Raw genomic sequence first — 16,536 nt, forward strand, 5'->3', positions numbered from 1 at the left:
AATGTAGTCCAAAGCCTGATGCGCTCAGCGAACCCGCGACAGTAGCGCCATCAAGGCCCAGTAGGCCGCAGACGACGCTTTTGTGCATCTTGGGAAATGCAGTTCCAGCGTTGGCGAAGACGCCACGCGGTGACAAACCGGGGTGCGCCCACGGCGAGGGCCAATGGGCAGCCGCCTTTGCCGCGGTGCTTCCTGGGAGGTGTAGTTCGGGGCGAGGCCGGGACTGCAGGAAGCGGGTTGTGGGGCTGAACGATCGACTCGGGAGTCTGGGGTGGCGGGAGGGGGACGGGTGAGTTTGGCGCAAAGCCTGCCGGGGCATGGAGTCCCGATGAGCTTCGTGCGCATGTGCGGGGAGGTGAGGGGGCTTGGGGGGCCTCGCCTGAAAGAGTGAGGTGAGCGAGGAGGGAGGGATTGGTGGGGGGCGGTTGGAAGAGGGCGGGATCAGCGGTACGACGGGAAGAGGGGCGCCGGGGGCCTCTGGCGGGAGAGATGGAAGACTAGGGGGTAGGGGAGGAGAAGGGGGCTGAGTGATGGGGGAGGGGCTTGGAGAGGGACGGGTGGGTAGTGGGAGGGGGTCGTGGATCCTGAGGTCCTGGACGCGGGAGAGAGAAGCTGATGGAGGGGATGGGGGAGGGACGGCTGGGGGAGGGGGGAGGGGCAGGGCGGAGGGGAGGAAAGGGGGAGGGACGGGTGGGGGAGGGGACGGGTGGGGGAGGGGACGCAAGCAGGGGGTGGGCTGTGAGATGAAAGCTGAGTGGGAAGCTGGACCCTACAAGGAAGTGCGGGGCCGCCGGGACCGGACCCCTTCGGAAAGGTTTGCGGGAAGGGGCTTCCGGGGACGCGGTGGTTGTAACGTAGGTGCGGTGCAGGCGGCTCATTCTGTGCACTGCTTTGACAAGTGCAACTTTTACCGAGTTGTGGGCTTCCCGGAGATGAGAATCAGTGCCCTGTTTTGCTGCTTCCTCCATGAAGAGCACCTGCCTTTTTAGCTGGTTGCAAGGCATGAGGTTGGGTAACGTGTCAAGTGCTTAGAAGCTGTGTTTATCATCATCGGAAGTTGACCCCTGCCACCTCTACCCCAGTCCAGGATGAAGTCACCCCCCTTTAATCCGACTTGATCGCCTGTTCCGATTTACACGTAGTGTTTTCAGTCTGTGTGCGTGTTCACAGCAGTGTCCCCCGGCACCTGGCTGGCGGTTCTCAGCATTTTCGGTTTCCTTCTGTCACTCTACAGCCAAGGAAATGGAGATACCGTGGACTACAAAAGGTGCCTTGTACCTTGTCCAAGGACACAGAGCTGGTAGGAGGCAGAGCTGGAATTTGCTCCAGGGCCTTTGTGCTGTGGGTAAATATTTGTCCAGTGGGCTAGTGGCTCTCAACCAGGAGTGGTTTTGTCCCCCAGGGGACATGTGGCAATGTCTGGAGACTTTTTTTTTTGGTTGTCCCGAGTGGGGAAGTGCTCCTGGCATCTCCTGGAAAGTGGCAGAGATGCTGGTAGGCGTTGTATGTGGCACAGGATAGCCCCACCACCACCACCACCACCACTCAGAGTCATCCAGGCTCAAGTGCCATTCATGTGGAGGTTGGGAAACTCCAGTAGACAAACGGGTCTTCGTGGTGAACTGACTCTTTGGAGGGCCGCTTCTGACTTAGGCTCCCAGCAGCCTCTTGAGGGGAAGGAGCTGTTGTTAGTCCTGTGTCACAGGTGGGGAAAGGAAGCACAGAGAGGGCAGGTCACACATCCACAGACTCTTAGCCACGATTTGACATTTTTTTTTTTTTTTTTTGAGACGGAGTTTCGCTCTTGTTACCCAGGCTGGAGTGCAATGGCGCGATCTCGGCTCACCGCAACCTCCGCCTCCTGGGTTCAGGCAATTCTCCTGCCTCAGCCTCCCGAGTAGCTGGGATTACAGGCATGCGCCACCATGCCCGGCTAATTTTTTGTATTTTTAGTAGAGACGGGGTTTCGCCATGTTGACCAGGATGGTCTCGATCTCTTGACCTCATGATCCACCCGCCTCAGCCTCCCAAAGTGCTGGGATTACAGGCTTGAGCCACCGCGCCCGGCCCATGATTTGCCATATTAACCCAGGATGCGTGGGTGCTGGTGCCATGGTACTAGGTGGAACTGGTGTGGACTCTGGAATCACATCTGGGTCCCATTTGTGGCTCCTTCACTCTGTGAGCATCTCCCCGTGGCATAAAGGGACCCATCTCCCCAGAGCTCACAGGTCCGTTGGGAACCCATCTTCCCAGCTCACAGGTCTGTCTGCAAGACATCCAAGGTGCCTGGCTCTAGGCTGACTGTGCTTTGCAGACACAGACAGCTAGACGGCAGGCTGACAGCTGTTGGATGCGTGTAGCACAGGACGCTCATTGGATGCCAGGGTGGACTTACATGCTGGAATGCCCTTACTTTTCAGCATGTGCTCTAGGGGGCAGGCCCTGTGCTGGGTGGCCCCAGGGACGACTTGGACCTGGTCACTGCCCCAAAGAGCTTACTTTCTGGACAGCCCAGGGCGTAGTGTGACCTGTGATCACCTCTGAGATTGCAGACAGAGTCAGCCTGACGCCTATGGCCTTGCTCTCTGGCGGAAATTCCTCCCTAGCGCCAGAGGGATCTTTTTTTATAACGGAGCAGGCGTCTGTGTGGCTTTTGAGACTTGGATCTGGCCCGGTGTTCTGATAAGCCTTGCTGCCTGCTCCCAGGTTAATCAGTCCTTTAACTGATGGGTGGGCGGGGTGGGAGGTGATGCTGCGGCCTGGCTCCGGAGCCAGGCAGACACGGATGTGTGAGTCCAGGCTCTTCCACATGTGAGCCGAGTGGCTTTGGGCAAGACGTCTCCACTTTCTCCATCTGCAACTCGGGGGTAATAACGCCAGCCTCCTGGGATTGATCAGCCTGTAAAGTTTGAGTGCTAGCCAGAATGCTGGGGTTGGAATTTGTAGTCTCTTGCGGGAGTGGAGCTTAAATTGTAGTGAAGAAAGCACACAGATATCGTGACACTAGATCTTGTTAAATGCTCAAAGAAATCCAATAAGGGTGCTGTTAGCCGCCGGGGGAAGGCACGCGGGTGCAGCACTGCGGGGGTGATCGGGGAAGCCCTGCAAGAGAGGAGTGATTGATTGCACTGAGGCCTCAGTTATGAGGAGTCAGTAAGCAAAGATCCTGGGGGGAGGCAGCCTTCAGTCTGGGAAGACGGAGAGCGAGCCAGACCCAGTGTGGGGGCTCACGCCCGTAATCCCCACACTTTGAGAGACCAAGATGGGAGGATTACTTGAGTCCCGGAGTTTGAGACCAGCCTGGGCAATATAGTGAGACCCCGTCTCTACAAAAAAATATAAAAATCAGCTGGGTGTGGTGGTGTGCGCCTGCGGTCCCAGCTACTCAGGAGGCTGAGCCGGGAGGACGGCTTGAGCCCAGGAGGTCGGGGCTGCAATGAGCTGAAAGGTCACACTGCTGCACTCCAGCTGGGGTGACGAGAGACAGCCAAGGGAGCCACTGCGGCTGGAGTATAGAGAGCCAGGGACCGAGGAAGAGACGAGAGAGCAGGACCAGGCTGCAGGGCCTCATGGCCGCAGGAAGGAATTTGCGTTGTGAGCGTCACAGGAAGCAGCTGGAGGGTGTGGAGCAGGGACGTGACTGGGATTTAGGGTGAAAAAGTTTCCCCTTGAGGGGCGAGAGCAGGCAGACACAGGGGGCCTTGAGGCAGCCGCCCCAGCAGCGAGCTGATGTCTGTGGTCGGCGACATGGCGGTCAGGAGCCCAGGCGGAAGATCGTCTGAACGCACGCTTCCTCCCAGACCTCGCCGGCTAGAAGCACATTACGTGGCCACCCGCTGCCTTGTGGTCGAGGGGACTCCGCTGTGGTTCCTTATGACACAGGCCAGGCTGCTGTAATAAAGAGACCCCAAATACAGTGCCCCAGAGAAGACAGCGCCGATTCTTTTCTCCCATGCTAGTCCATAGGCGTTCTGGGACGGCCGGTGCCTGAGCCCCGTGGGGCCATCAGGGCCCCTTTTATCCTGATCTTCCGGTGTCCTTGAGGTCAGGGGTCGGCAGTCTTTCTGTCAAGAGTCAGTGAGTAACTGTCTCCGGCTCTGTGGGCAGCCTTGCCGGCTGTCCAGACCCTCACAGCCACTCAGTAGGTCCAAGGCAGCCGTGGACAGTGTGTGACATCTGCTAATCCCAAACGTGACTGGGGCCGCAGTGTGCTGGGCCGGGCTACGGACTCACTGTCGGCATCCATTCAAATTCATATGCTGGCACCCTGGTCCCCCGTGTGATGGCACTGGGAGGTGGGGCCCTCTGGCATGGGATTAGTGCCCTTCTAAGAAGAGACGGAAGAGCTCGCTGCCCACCTCTCTCGCTGTCCTGTGAGGACACAGGAGGAGGCCGTCCGCACCCCGCAGGAGGCGCTCCCCCAAACCCAACAGTGCTGGCCCCCAGACCACAGACTCCCCGAGAAGGGACTGAGACAGGCTGAGTTGCTTAAATAACATGAGTTGATTTCTCAGTTCTGCGGGCTGAAGGGCAGAATTCCAGCACCGCTGGTTACCGGGGAGGGCCTCTGCCAGGCTCCGGGAGGCCTCCTTGCTGTGTGCTCCTGTTAGCAGAGACGGACAGATTCCTGGTGTCCCTTCCTCTTGTAGGGTCACAGTCCTATTAGGCCCAGCTTTTGTGACCTCCGTTAACCTCCATTACCAGCTAAAAGCTCCATCTCCAAATACGGTCACACAGGGTGAGAGCTTCCACACGTGAATTCTGGGGGACAGATTCAGGCCACAGCAGTTAGTTGGGGTGGCTTCTGAGCAGGCTGTAAAGTGTCTGCTGCCAGGCTGTGGGGTGCTCTGCCCCACCAGTCCAGCGAGGGTGGTGCTGAGGGTGCCCCGCTGCTGCCAGGCCTGCTGCAAGCTCTTCTCGTGTTTTCTGGTTGAATCCTCTGGACAGGCTGTGAGAGGAGCCGCAGGACTGCAGTACAGAGGCTCGGAGCCCAGTGAGGGGCCAAGCTGGGACTTGACCCCGGGGGATTCTAGGAAGCGGACACCGTTTCCTCACCACCCGAGTGCGTGCCACCCCTCACGCAGACGTCTTTGCCCCCTGGGACACGCAGGGCAGGTGAGTGCTTTATCTTACAGGGGAAACCAAGGCACACAGGCCTGGCCTATCCTGGACACGTGGGCGGCTCAGAAGCGAGGGTTTCATGCCCCACACGGTGGCTCACGCCTGTAATCCCAGCACTTCGGAAGGCTGAGGCTGGTGGATTGCTCGAAGTCAGGAGTTTGAGACCAGCCTGGCTAATGTGAAACCCCGTCTCTACTAAAAATACAAAAATTAGCTGGGCATGGTGGCACGTGCCTGTAATCCCAGCTACTCGGGAGGCTGAGGCAGGAGAATTGCCTGAACCCAGGAGGCGGAGGTTGCAGTGAGCCGAGATCGCGCCATTGCACTCCAGCCTGGGTAACAAGAGCGAAACTCCGTCTCAAAAAAAAAAAAAAAAAAAATCAGCCAGGCGTGGTGGCGCGTGCCTGTAATCCCAGCTACTCAGGAGGCTGAGGCAGGCGGATCGCCTGAACCCGGGAGCTGAGATTGCGTCACTGCACTCCAGCCTGGGCAACAGAGCGAGACTCTGGTTAAAAACAGGAGTGTGGGTCCTGGTGTGAGTCTGAGCACCGCAGGCAGGGGTCTCAACGGGTGGGGATCTCGGTGGGTTGGGGGATCTCAGTGGGAGGGCGGGGTGGGGGAGGCTTGGTGGACTGGGGTCTTGGCTCTAGGGGCAGGGTTCTAACCTGTTTGTCCCCCTGCAGGTGCTGCCGTCCAGAGGCCCCATGGAGGTGGCGGTGCCTGTGAAGCAGGAGGCTGAGGGCCTGGCGCTGGACTCCCCGTGGCACCGCTTCCGCCGCTTCCACCTGGGTGATGCGCCGGGCCCTAGAGAGGCTCTGGGGCTGCTCCGCGCCCTGTGCCGGGACTGGCTGCGGCCCGAGGTGCACACCAAGGAGCAGATGCTGGAGCTGCTGGTGCTGGAACAGTTCCTGAGCGCGCTGCCTGCCGACACGCAGGCCTGGGTGTGCAGCCGCCAGCCGCAGAGCGGGGAGGAGGCCGTGGCCCTGCTGGAGGAGCTCTGGGTGAGCCTGGTGGGGCTGGGATGGGGTGGTGGGGGTGGGGGGAGGGAAGGGTGTCGGGGAAGCCACCAGGAGGCTGAGGGAGGAACACCGCTTAACCCCGAAAACCAGCGAGATGCACGGTGGGGAGGCCGAGGGACAGTGCGGAGGGACAGTCCCCGTGGGGCACCCTCCATCCCACACCAGCTGCAGTCAGGAGGCCCTACGACCCGGGCATACTCGCGAGTTCTCTCAAAGGACACATGGCCACGTTCACGGTCAGGAGGACGCGCTGGAAGCAGCTGGGAAGAGGGCCAGGAAGACGCCACCGAGAACAGCTACCAGCTGTCCTCTCCCCTCCCTCCTCCCGAACCAGCAGGGATGTCCCTCAGACCTGGGTGTTCTGGGTTCTTACTGGGGACTCCTCCCGGCTCTGTGAGTCTGACCTCAGCCTCCAGCCCCTCGAAGGCCAGGGATGTCCCCGGCCCAAACTCCACACCAAATCCATGTTGCTGTGGGCTGGCCTGAGGTCCCCCAGGCAGGCAGACCCTCCTCACGCCTGAGGCTCCAGGGGCCGAGAGGTGACTTCCCAGGGGCGGAGGGTAAAAGCCAGGCCTCTCGCCGGGCAGGTTTGGATTCTTGACCACACAGCAGGCCTGTGCCAAGTCACTGTCTGGGTGAAGTCAGGGTGCACAGCCACACCCATTCGCTTACGTCACCCGTGGCTGACTCTTGCCACCTCGACGACAGCAGACGGCCCGGGAAGCTGGAGGCGTTGACCGCCTGGCCCCGTAGGGGAAGCCCCGTAAGGGAGGCTGGCAGTCTGGCCTAGAGTGCCCTGTCCAGGGCAATGTGCAGTGTGAGCTGCAGATGCCATCGGAAGGGCTCTAGTCGCCACGTTAAAAAGGTGAAAAAAGGCCGGGCGCGGTGGCTCAAGCCTGTAATCCCAGCACTGGGAGGCCGAGGCGGGTGGATCATGAGGTCAAGAGATCGAGACCATCCTGGTCAACCTGGTGAAACCTCGTCTCTACTAAAAATACAAAAATTAGCTGGGCACGGTGGCGCGTGCCTGTAATCCCAGCTACTCGGGAGGCTGAGGTAGGAGAATTGCCTGAACCCAGGAGGCGGAGGTTGCGGTGAGCCGAGATCGCGCCATTGCACTCCAGCCTGGGTAACGAGAGCGAAACTCCGTCTCAAAAAAAAAAAAAAAAGTGAAAAGAAACTGGTGAATGTAGTTTTAATAACCTACGTTACTGACCCCAGTGTATTCAAAATACTGTCCTTCCATTACATGGCACTCACGCGGCCGGCAGCTGCCGTGTGGAGCATGGGTGATGAGCAGCGGGCAGCCACACAGAGACGTCCGAGAAGAGTGGGTCCAGGCCACGGGAACAGCCAGTGCAAAGGCCCTGAGGCACCTCGAGCAGCAGAGGGGTCCGGGTGTGAGGGCTGTTCACAGCGAGGCTAGAGTCCCCAGTGGCAGGAGGGTGAAGCGGCAGAGCAGCCAGGTGTTCCTTCTAAGTGCGTACTGAGTGCCTGGTGGGTGCTGAGGTGGAGCAGCAGAAAGGTGGCATCTCGGTGAGGCAAAGTGAGCAGAGCCTTCAGTCCACGGCAGCCAGGCGTCCTTTCTTCCAGAGGAGCAGCTCCTGTGCAGGCTGCCAGCAGCCTCTGCGCCACCCAACCAGTGGCCTCGTCTGTCTCCCTTCTCATGCAGCCTGACCAGCCCCCAAACGCTCCCTGCCTTCTGTCTGGGCTACAGCGTGCCCCTCCTCTGTTCCCACCTCCCAGCACTGCTGTGCTGGCTCTGGCTTCTCTATCCTCGCCCTCCTTCCAGGTCATTGTTCCCCGAAGTGGGTTGTAACAAATCAGCACAAAGCCAGCGGCTTACAGATCACACAAGTCTGTAATTGTAGTGGAGGTCAGAAGTCCCAAGTGGGTCTCATGGCCCAAAATCCAGCTGTCTGCAGAGCCACGGCCCTTCTCCAAGCCCTGGGAGAGCATCCGTCGTGCCTTTTCCAGCTTCCGGAGGCTCCTGGCCCCTCCTCCATCCTCAGAGCGCTGCCCTCCGACTTCTGCTTCCATTCCCGTCGCTTCTCTGACCTTGACGCTATTAGGTCCTGCGGTCATCTCTTTTAAATTTACTAAGTTCTGGGGTACGTGTGCGGGACGTGCAGGTTTGTTACATAGGTACACATGTGCCACGGTGGTCTGCTGCACCCATCCACCCGTCATCTGGGTTTTAAGCCCCGCAGGCATCAGGCGTCTGTCCTGATGCTCTCCCTCCCCTAATCCCCTATACCCCAACAGGCCCTGGTGTGTGATGTTCCCCTCCCTGTGTCCATGTGTTCTCACTGTTCTCATTATTCAGCTTCCACTTATGAGAACACGCAGTGTCTGGTTTTCTGTTCCTGTGTTAGTGTGCTGAGGATGATGGTTTCCAGCTTCATCCATGTCCCTGCAAAGGACGTGAACTCATCCTTTTTAATGGCTGCATAGTATTCCATGGTATATATACTGTGGCCACTTCTTAGGATGGCTGTGATAACATTGGGCCGTTAGGAGAATTCAGGGTAATTCCCTCCTGTCCACAGAGTCCTTGCTGCCCTGAGACAGAATGTGACGGGTTCTGAGGATCGGGATGTGTGTGTCATGGGGCAAGGTGAACGTGAGGTGAACTGGGGGTGGAATAGAACTCACGTGGAATCGGTCAGCGTGGGTTACGCCCTTTCCAGTTTTCATGAATCTCAGAACAGGACCTGGCACACAGGTGCTATACAGGTAGATTTCAGCCACTGTTATTACTCTGACCTCATGCCATCTGTTTCTTTGGCATTAAAGTGTTCTTTTAGGAAAAGATGGTTAAAGTAGGTGGAGGTTGTTGTTGCTTTTAATGTATATATCTTGCAAAATAAATCCCTTCCATCTGGGGATGCAGTGGAGTTCTACTGGTTAGTGAATCTAAAAGTTCAGGAATCAGCTGGGCGAAGTGGCTCACGCCTGTAATCCCAGCACTCTGGGAGGCTGAGGCAGGTGGATCACAAGGTCAGGAGTTCGAGACCAGCCTGGCCAAGATGGTGAAACCCCATCTCTACTAGAAATACCCCAAAACCTAAAATGCAATAAAATAAAAAAATTTTAAAAAATAAAAAATACAAAAACTAGGTGGGCGTGGTGGCGGGCATCTGTAATCCCAGCTACTCGGGAGGCTGAGGCAAGAGAATCGCTTGAACCGGGGAATTGGATGTTGCAGTGATCCGAGATTGTGCCACTGCACTCCAGCCTGCGTGACAGAGCAAGACTCTGTCTCAAAAAAATAAATAAATAAAAAGGTGGGGAATCACTGGGCTCCTGGGCCGGCAGGACTCCTGTGTGCTGCTCTCTGCTTGCTCCGGGGCGAACCCCTCACTGTCTCTAACATCTCTCCTGTGTCTGTTCTTCTCTTTCTTTAATGAGAGCAGGTCTCAGGCTCACAGCCTTCTCTTACCAGTGGCCACGTGGGCTGGAATAACACTGCTGTGAGTGGCTGAGTCTCCCGTGACCTCTCTCTCCGTCACATGATACTGGCCTTAAGTCAGTGTTGTTTAGTTTTAGGTAAAAGTCAAGAAGAGTAGTAACAGCCTGGGTGGTCACCACTGCAGCTGGCATCTGCGGGCGTGGCTGTGGATTGGGGTTTCTTGGCATCTGGTCTGTGGGTCCTTGCCTACCTCAGAGTTTTCACCGAGGCACTGCAGGATGAAAGACGAGGACAGCCGAGGAGAGGCTCATGTGCCGTTAGAACACGGCGAAGATCGCCTGGAAACCTCCTCTTGTCCTGCAGTGGAGGGAATGGCTGATCCTCCCAGCCTCCTCTTGTCCTGCTTTGAAACACAGGGTTTGACAGGAAGACAGGGCACAGTTGGCTTCCTCACTTCTGTGGAGACAGAATCTGATCTGCCCAGAGAGATCCAATAGCCTGGCTGTAGTCACTCAGCATCTAGCCTCGGGCACACAATAGTCAAAGGGGACAGTTTGAGACCGGGGGGCAGGGTGTCCACCAGCAGGGGAAATGAGAAGAGAAGGGCTGGTGGGTCGGGCCTGGAGGCCGGGAGAGGCAGGTCAAACCTGTACCTGGTTAGCGTGACACAAAGTGCCCCTGGGGCTCCAGAGGCAGCCGGGAGCACAGGAAAAGAGGCAGGTTAGCTGTTCAATGCAAAAGCAAAACCTAGCGGGAAAGCCGAGGACAGGCTGATGATGGAGCCCCAAACTCAGCATTTGAAAAGAATGCTAGAACAGCACAAACCTTCCGCAGATAGACCAGGAGGAAAACAGGACGTGGTGGGAGCAGGCACAGCTGGGCGACGGAGTAGGTTTGAGAGCTGCTGAGGACACCACGTTCCACACATGCGATGCATTCGGAGTCCTGCATGAAACGGACAGTTTCTAGGAAAATAGAAATCACCAACACATGCTCATGACGAGGTGGCAGGCGCAAGAGTCTGGAAACCAGACGGGGGAGAAATAATCAAGATGATTAAAGACCTTCCCTGATAGACGGCACTAGGTTCTGGCAGTTTCCATTGTAAGTTCTGCCAGACCTCCAAGGAACTGACTATTCTTTTTTTTTTTTTTTTTTTTTTTGAGGTGGAGTCTTGCTCTATTGCCCAGGCTGGAGTGTAGTGGCGTGGTCTCAGCTCACTGCAGTCTCTACCTCCCAGGCTCAAGCATTTCTCCTGTCCCAGCCTCCTGAGTAGCTGGGATTACAGGCGCTTGCCAACATGCCTGCCTAATTTTTTTGTATTTTTAGTAGAGATGGGGTTTCATCATGTTGGCCAGGCTGGTCTCGAACTCGTGGCCTCAAGTGAGGCTGGAAAGGGTTACCCGTTCCCTCCACAGCAGAAGAGGAGGAAGCCTCCTGGAGTGCAGTGGAACAATCTCAGCTCACTGCAATCTGCCTACGGTTTCAAGCGATTCTCCTGCCTCAGCCTCCCCATTATCTGGGATTAAAGGTGCCCACCACCGCACCCGGCTAATTTTATGTATTTTTAAGAGAGAGTGGGTTTCACCATCTTGGCCAGGCTGGTCTTGAACTCCTAACCTCAGGTGATCTCCTTGCCTTGGCCTCCCAAAGTGCTGGGATTACAGGCGTGAGCCACCCCCACCCAGCCCAAACAATGTGCTTTTAAAGAAGCCTGGGAATGCTTCCTGCTGAATCTCATCACCAGCCAATCAAATTTTAGGTATTGCTAATTTTCTTTCTTTTTTTTTTTTTTTTGAAGACAGAGTCTCACCTTGTGGCCCAGGCAGTAGTGCAGTGATGAGATCTCAGCTCACTCCAATCTCCACCTCCCGGGTTTCAAGTGATTCTCCTGCCTCAGCCTCCTGAGTAGCTGGGATTACAGGCACTCACCACCACGTCCAGCTAATTTTGTTATCTTTAGTAGAGACGGGGTTTCACCATGTTGGCCAAGCTGGTCTCAAACTCCTGACCTCATGATCCACCTGCCCCAGCCTCCCGAAGTGCTGGGATCGCAGGCGTGAGTCACCACAGATGGCCTAGGCATTGCTAATTTTCACACCCACCATTGTTTTATGATCCAGGTACTCCTCTGGCCAAAAAGTTTTGAGATGGAAAATGTGTGTGACACGTGGGCCAGCTGTCATCGGCAGCAGCAGAATTCTGATCCTCTTCCCTTGGGGGCATGGTTTTAAATGAATGATGCAGCAGTGCAGAGAAACCACAGCCAGAGTTGGACTGAAACTTTTTCAACTTGGTCTTCTTGGCTGGTGCCATCCCGCTTGGCAGCTGTTCCGCCGTCTTACACCAAGAAAAGTTGTGTCTGAACCTCGTTGACTTTCTCCCAAGTTGAAAGTAGTTCCTGTATTCTGCATTTTGTTAAGGAGTTGGCACTTTATCCGAAGGGCAGGAACAAGCTGAAGACAGACCTGAGGCAGGTGTATTAGTTATCTCTTGCTGCCTGACAGATCACCCCAAACTCAGGGGTGTAAAACAGCAAACCGCTGTGAGCTCAGAAAGCCCCTGTGGGCCAGGAGTTCGGAGCCAGCTCCAGGGTCTCCGGTGGGCTCACAGTGGCAGTGTGGGCCGGGCTGTCACTTGAAGACTGGTGGTTTCCAGGCGGCTCCCCAGCAAGGGCTTGGCAGGAGGCCTTGGTTCCTCGCCAGTGGGCCTCTCTGTGGGTGGCCTCTGTCCTCCAGCATGACTGCGGCCTGCCTGCAGCAGAGATGGGATTCCACAGCTGGTCGACCGTGTCGGGAGCAGGAGAAATAGAGGCCCTCACTCAGGTTTCTGAGTTCCAAATATGCGCTCTCATTTCAGGGGCCAGCAACATCCCCCGATGGGTCGTCAGCGACGAGGGTGCCTCAGGACGTGACGCAGGGCCCCAGGGCAGCAGGTGGAAAGGAGGACAATGGGATGATTCCCTTAGGTGAGTCAATGGCCTCCCTTTCTCCCTGCCAGCCCCCAGCACTGAGGCATTGTTCAGTGAACAATCCTGGCACCAGGACAAGGGCAGACTTGGACCTCTACCCTTGAGGAACCTCAGGGTCGGAGATCCACCCATCCATCCATATATCATGCATCTATCTATCCATCATCCACCTTCCATCTATCCATTCCTGTCATACAGCTACCCATTCACCCATCCATCCAGCCATCATTCACCTATCCTCCCTCACACCAATCCTACCCTCCCTCTGTCATCCATTTATCATCACCCATCTCTACATCACCCACCCATTCATCCATCTACTTATCTACCCATGCACCCACCTATTCATCATCTGTCCATCCACCCATCATCCATCCACCATCTATCCATCATCCATCATCCATCCATCCATCATTCATCCATCCATCCACCCTCACATTCATCATCTACTCATCCATCAATCTATCCATCATCCATCCATCCATCCATCATCCATCCATCAACCAATCCATCCGTCATCCTTACATCATCCATTATCCATCTACCTATCCATCATTCATCCATCCATCATCCACCCTCACATTCATCATCTACTCATCCATCAATCCACCCATCATCCATCCACCATCCAGCCATCATCCATCCTCACATTCATCTACTCATCCATCAATCATCCATCCATCATCCATTCATCCATATCTATCCATCAACCAATCCATCCATCCATCATCCATCCATCATCCACCCTCACATTCATCATCCACTCATCCATCAATCTACCCATCATCCATCCAACCATCCATCGTCCATTCATCATCCGTTATCCGTCCACCCATCTATCATCCATCCATCCATCCATCATTCATCCATCATCCACCCTCACATTCATCATCCACTCATCCATCAATCTACCCATCATCCATCCAACCATCCATCGTCCATTCATCATCCATTATCCATCCACCCATCTATCATCCATCCATCCATCCTTCATCCATCATCCGCCCTCACATTCATCATCTAACCATCTATCATCCAGCCAGGATGTATTTGTATCTGGCGTTGACTGTATGCCAGGCTCTACTAGCCACCAGAAACAGAGGCATGAGGGAGAGCCCACAGCCCAGCCCTCTTCCCACCCCAGTGGTTTCTGCCCTTAAGCGTTCCCTGCTTGCCTTCTCCCAGCGGGTGCTGTGCCTGCGCCAGCCTGGTGCAGACCCAGACACTGACTCCGATTCTTTTACAGCAGACACGGCCCCTGGGGCTGAGGGGCCAGCGGCTGGGGACTCCCAGGCTGTGCGCCCCTACAAGCAGGAGCCCAGCAGCCCCCCGCTGGCGCCTGGCCTGCCCGCCTTCCTGGCTGCCCCGGGCACCACGTCCTGCCCGGAGTGCGGCAAGACATCCCTGAAGCCAGCGCACCTGCTGCGCCACCGGCAGAGCCACTCCGGCGAGAAGCCGCACGCCTGCCCCGAGTGCGGCAAGGCCTTCCGGCGCAAGGAGCACCTGCGGCGCCACCGCGACACGCACCCCGGCAGCCTCGGGCCCGCGCTGCGTCCGCTGCCAGCCCGCGAGAAGCCCCACGCGTGCTGCGAGTGCGGGAAGACCTTCTACTGGCGCGAGCACCTGGTGCGCCACCGCAAGACGCACTCGGGAGCGCGGCCCTTCGCCTGCTGGGAGTGCGGCAAGGGCTTCGGGCGCCGCGAGCACGTGCTGCGCCACCAGCGCATTCACGGCCGGGCAGCAGCAGCAGCCAGCGCACAGGGAGCAGCAGCCCCGGGCCCCGACGGCGGGGGCCCCTTCCCGCCCTGGCCCCTGGGGTAGCCAATGCCCGCGTGGTCCGAGCTGCTTCACCACCCCTGATGCTGCCCCTAGGCCCTCCCTCCTCCTCCCAGCGCCACCGCTTGGCCTCTTCCCCTCCTCCTCCTTCCCGCTTTCCCACCCTCCTCCGCAGCTGCCTCCCTTACTTCCCAGTGCCTTCCTCTGTCTTCCAGCTCCTTTCCCCACATTTCACTTTCCTGCTCAGGTCTCACCCTGGCGCCTCCTTTTCTGATTTCTCGGCCTCTCTCGCTGTGAGAAGGGGCCTCTTTCTGATGTCTGCTCCTTCTCTCCCCTCCTCTCTCTCCTGCTCCCAGCCTCCCTCTCCCTCCTCCATTCCTCTCTCCCCGGCCTTTCCCTGCCTCAAGAGCAGAGGTGAGGGCCTGGGATCCCTGAGGGGCGGGCCAGGAGCAGCTCAGGGGAGCGGTGGCAGGCAAGGCCCTCTTTATGAAGCGGAGGCTGAGGGAAAGGGATCTGGGTCTTCCCTGGGAATCCTCCTTCCCCAGGACAGATCCAGGGGTCGGGGAGGCAGCAGGTGTTGGCTCTGACAGGCTGGACCCGGGGCCTGGCTGTGGGCTCCTTGGTCTTGCTGCCCGCTGTGACCCAGAGGCATGGGATGGATAGAATGCCGGCCCCAGTGAAGCTGGGTGTGGACAGCAGGTCACCAGCATCCAGAAAGTAATCAATTCACTGTGTAGACCGGGCGTCTGAGCTCTGCCCAGTGGAAGCAAGTCTCCAGCGTCCACCCAGAGGCATGGGATGAACAGAGATGCCTGCCCCAGTGAAGCTGGGTGGGGACAACAGGTCACCAGCATCCAGAAAGTAACCAACTCACTGTGTAGACCTGGAGTCTGAGCTCTGCCCAGTGGAAGCAAGTCTCCAGCTTCCAGAGAGTAATAAAGTCACTGTGTAGACCTGGAGTCTGAGCTCTGTCTGGCAAAGCTGCCTCCCAGGGCTGAGCGTCGGGTGCCCGGGGCCTCTGGGGCCAGCTGTCTTGGCTCTAACTGCAGACTCTCCTGGCATGAGAGCAGCTCTGGGAGTCTGGGTGCAGCCGTGGGGGGCAGTGAGGAAGTGCGTCCTCAGGAACGAGCTGTCCCCACCTCTGTCCTGCGGAGACAGGGATGAGGCCGGGGCTCCCAGAAGGGGCCTGCTGAGCACCATGCTGAGTCAGGTTTTCCTCTGAACCCTTCAGCTTCCTGGGTGGGGTCTTGCAGGCTGATCACACTCTCTGAGCATCAGTTCTGTGCCTGTGATGATAATGACACCCACCTCTTGCTAAGGCCACTGTTTCAGGGGTGGCCCGTCCGTTCTGCCACGTGGGGAGCCCTCTCTAGCTGGAGCGGTTGGCCGACGCAGTGCTCTGCATGAAGGGCAGGCATGGGCCAGTCGCATCTTTCCAGGGAGCTGCCTCCACCCTTGTCCCCAGCTCAGCGAGCGACTCCAGTTCCTTCTCTCCAGGGATGACATTGCCAGCTTCTGCCACGTGGACAAAGGGCAGTTGCTGGGCTTTGAAAAGTGGAGGATGAGAGCTCTGGTCTAACCACTCCCCTGCCGCCCAGTCTTGGGGCTGGCTTCACCCTGGTCCTTTCGGCTCCTGCGTGTCCAGTGCTGGAGCCTGGCAGGCATTCTGTGTCAAGCCCTCCATGGTCACTGTCTTGCAGCCCACACAGTCACCTCCTTGTGGCTGAGCCTCTCAACGGTCACTGCCTTGCGCTCTGCTTCAGCTTCTGGCCCAGAGTCCAGCACTGGGGCAGGTACGGCCCGTGCCGGATTGCAAGGGCATCTGGGAACGCAGCCACCTGGACGGTCCAGGGCACATCACAGGAGCCTGGGTCTGCCTTCCAGACTCAGTTCGGGGAAGGTGCCAGGCCAGCCAGGAAAGGCAAGTGACTACAGCACCCACCTCTTCAAACAGGACTAGTCGTGCCCCCCTGGAAAGGGTCCGTTTTTGAAACTTAAATCAGGCTGGGCACGGCGGCTCATACTGTAATCCCAGCACTTTGGGAGGCCAAAGTGGGTAGATCACCTGAGTTCAGGTGTTCAAGACCAGCCTGGTCAACAAAGTGAAACTCCGACTCATAAACATAACAAAAGTTAGCTGGGTGTGGTGGTAGAAAACCTGTAATCCCAACTGCCCGGAAGGCTGAGGTGGGAGGATCACTTGAACCTGGGAGGCGGAGGTTGCAGTGAGCTGA

At 57.3% G+C, this 16,536-nt stretch overlaps 1 protein-coding gene across 14 annotated transcripts; it reads left to right on the plus strand.

Moving 5' to 3' along the window:
• The first annotated feature begins 3 nt into the window (after positions 1-3).
• Positions 4-15,261, plus strand: ZNF444 (zinc finger protein 444). Of its 14 annotated transcripts, none has more exons than XM_078361637.1 (6): positions 202-289; positions 1,235-1,345; positions 4,951-5,118; positions 5,808-6,125; positions 12,415-12,523; positions 13,773-15,261. In XM_078361637.1, the coding sequence occupies exons 4-6, from the start codon at positions 5,829-5,831 to the stop codon at positions 14,345-14,347; spliced, it is 981 nt and encodes a 326-aa protein (XP_078217763.1). In that variant the 5' UTR covers positions 202-289; positions 1,235-1,345; positions 4,951-5,118; positions 5,808-5,828; the 3' UTR covers positions 14,348-15,261. The 14 variants fall into 14 exon arrangements, with proteins under 14 accessions (XP_035140055.1, XP_078217763.1, XP_078217764.1 ...); XM_078361638.1 differs by having other exon boundaries at positions 1,235-1,300; XM_078361634.1 differs by lacking the exon at positions 202-289 and adding an exon at positions 741-814.
• The last annotated feature ends 1,275 nt before the right edge of the window (positions 15,262-16,536 follow it).

Source organism: Callithrix jacchus, chromosome 22 (genome assembly GCF_049354715.1).
Source record: "Callithrix jacchus isolate 240 chromosome 22, calJac240_pri, whole genome shotgun sequence".
Classification (NCBI taxonomy): Eukaryota; Metazoa; Chordata; class Mammalia; order Primates; family Cebidae; genus Callithrix; species Callithrix jacchus.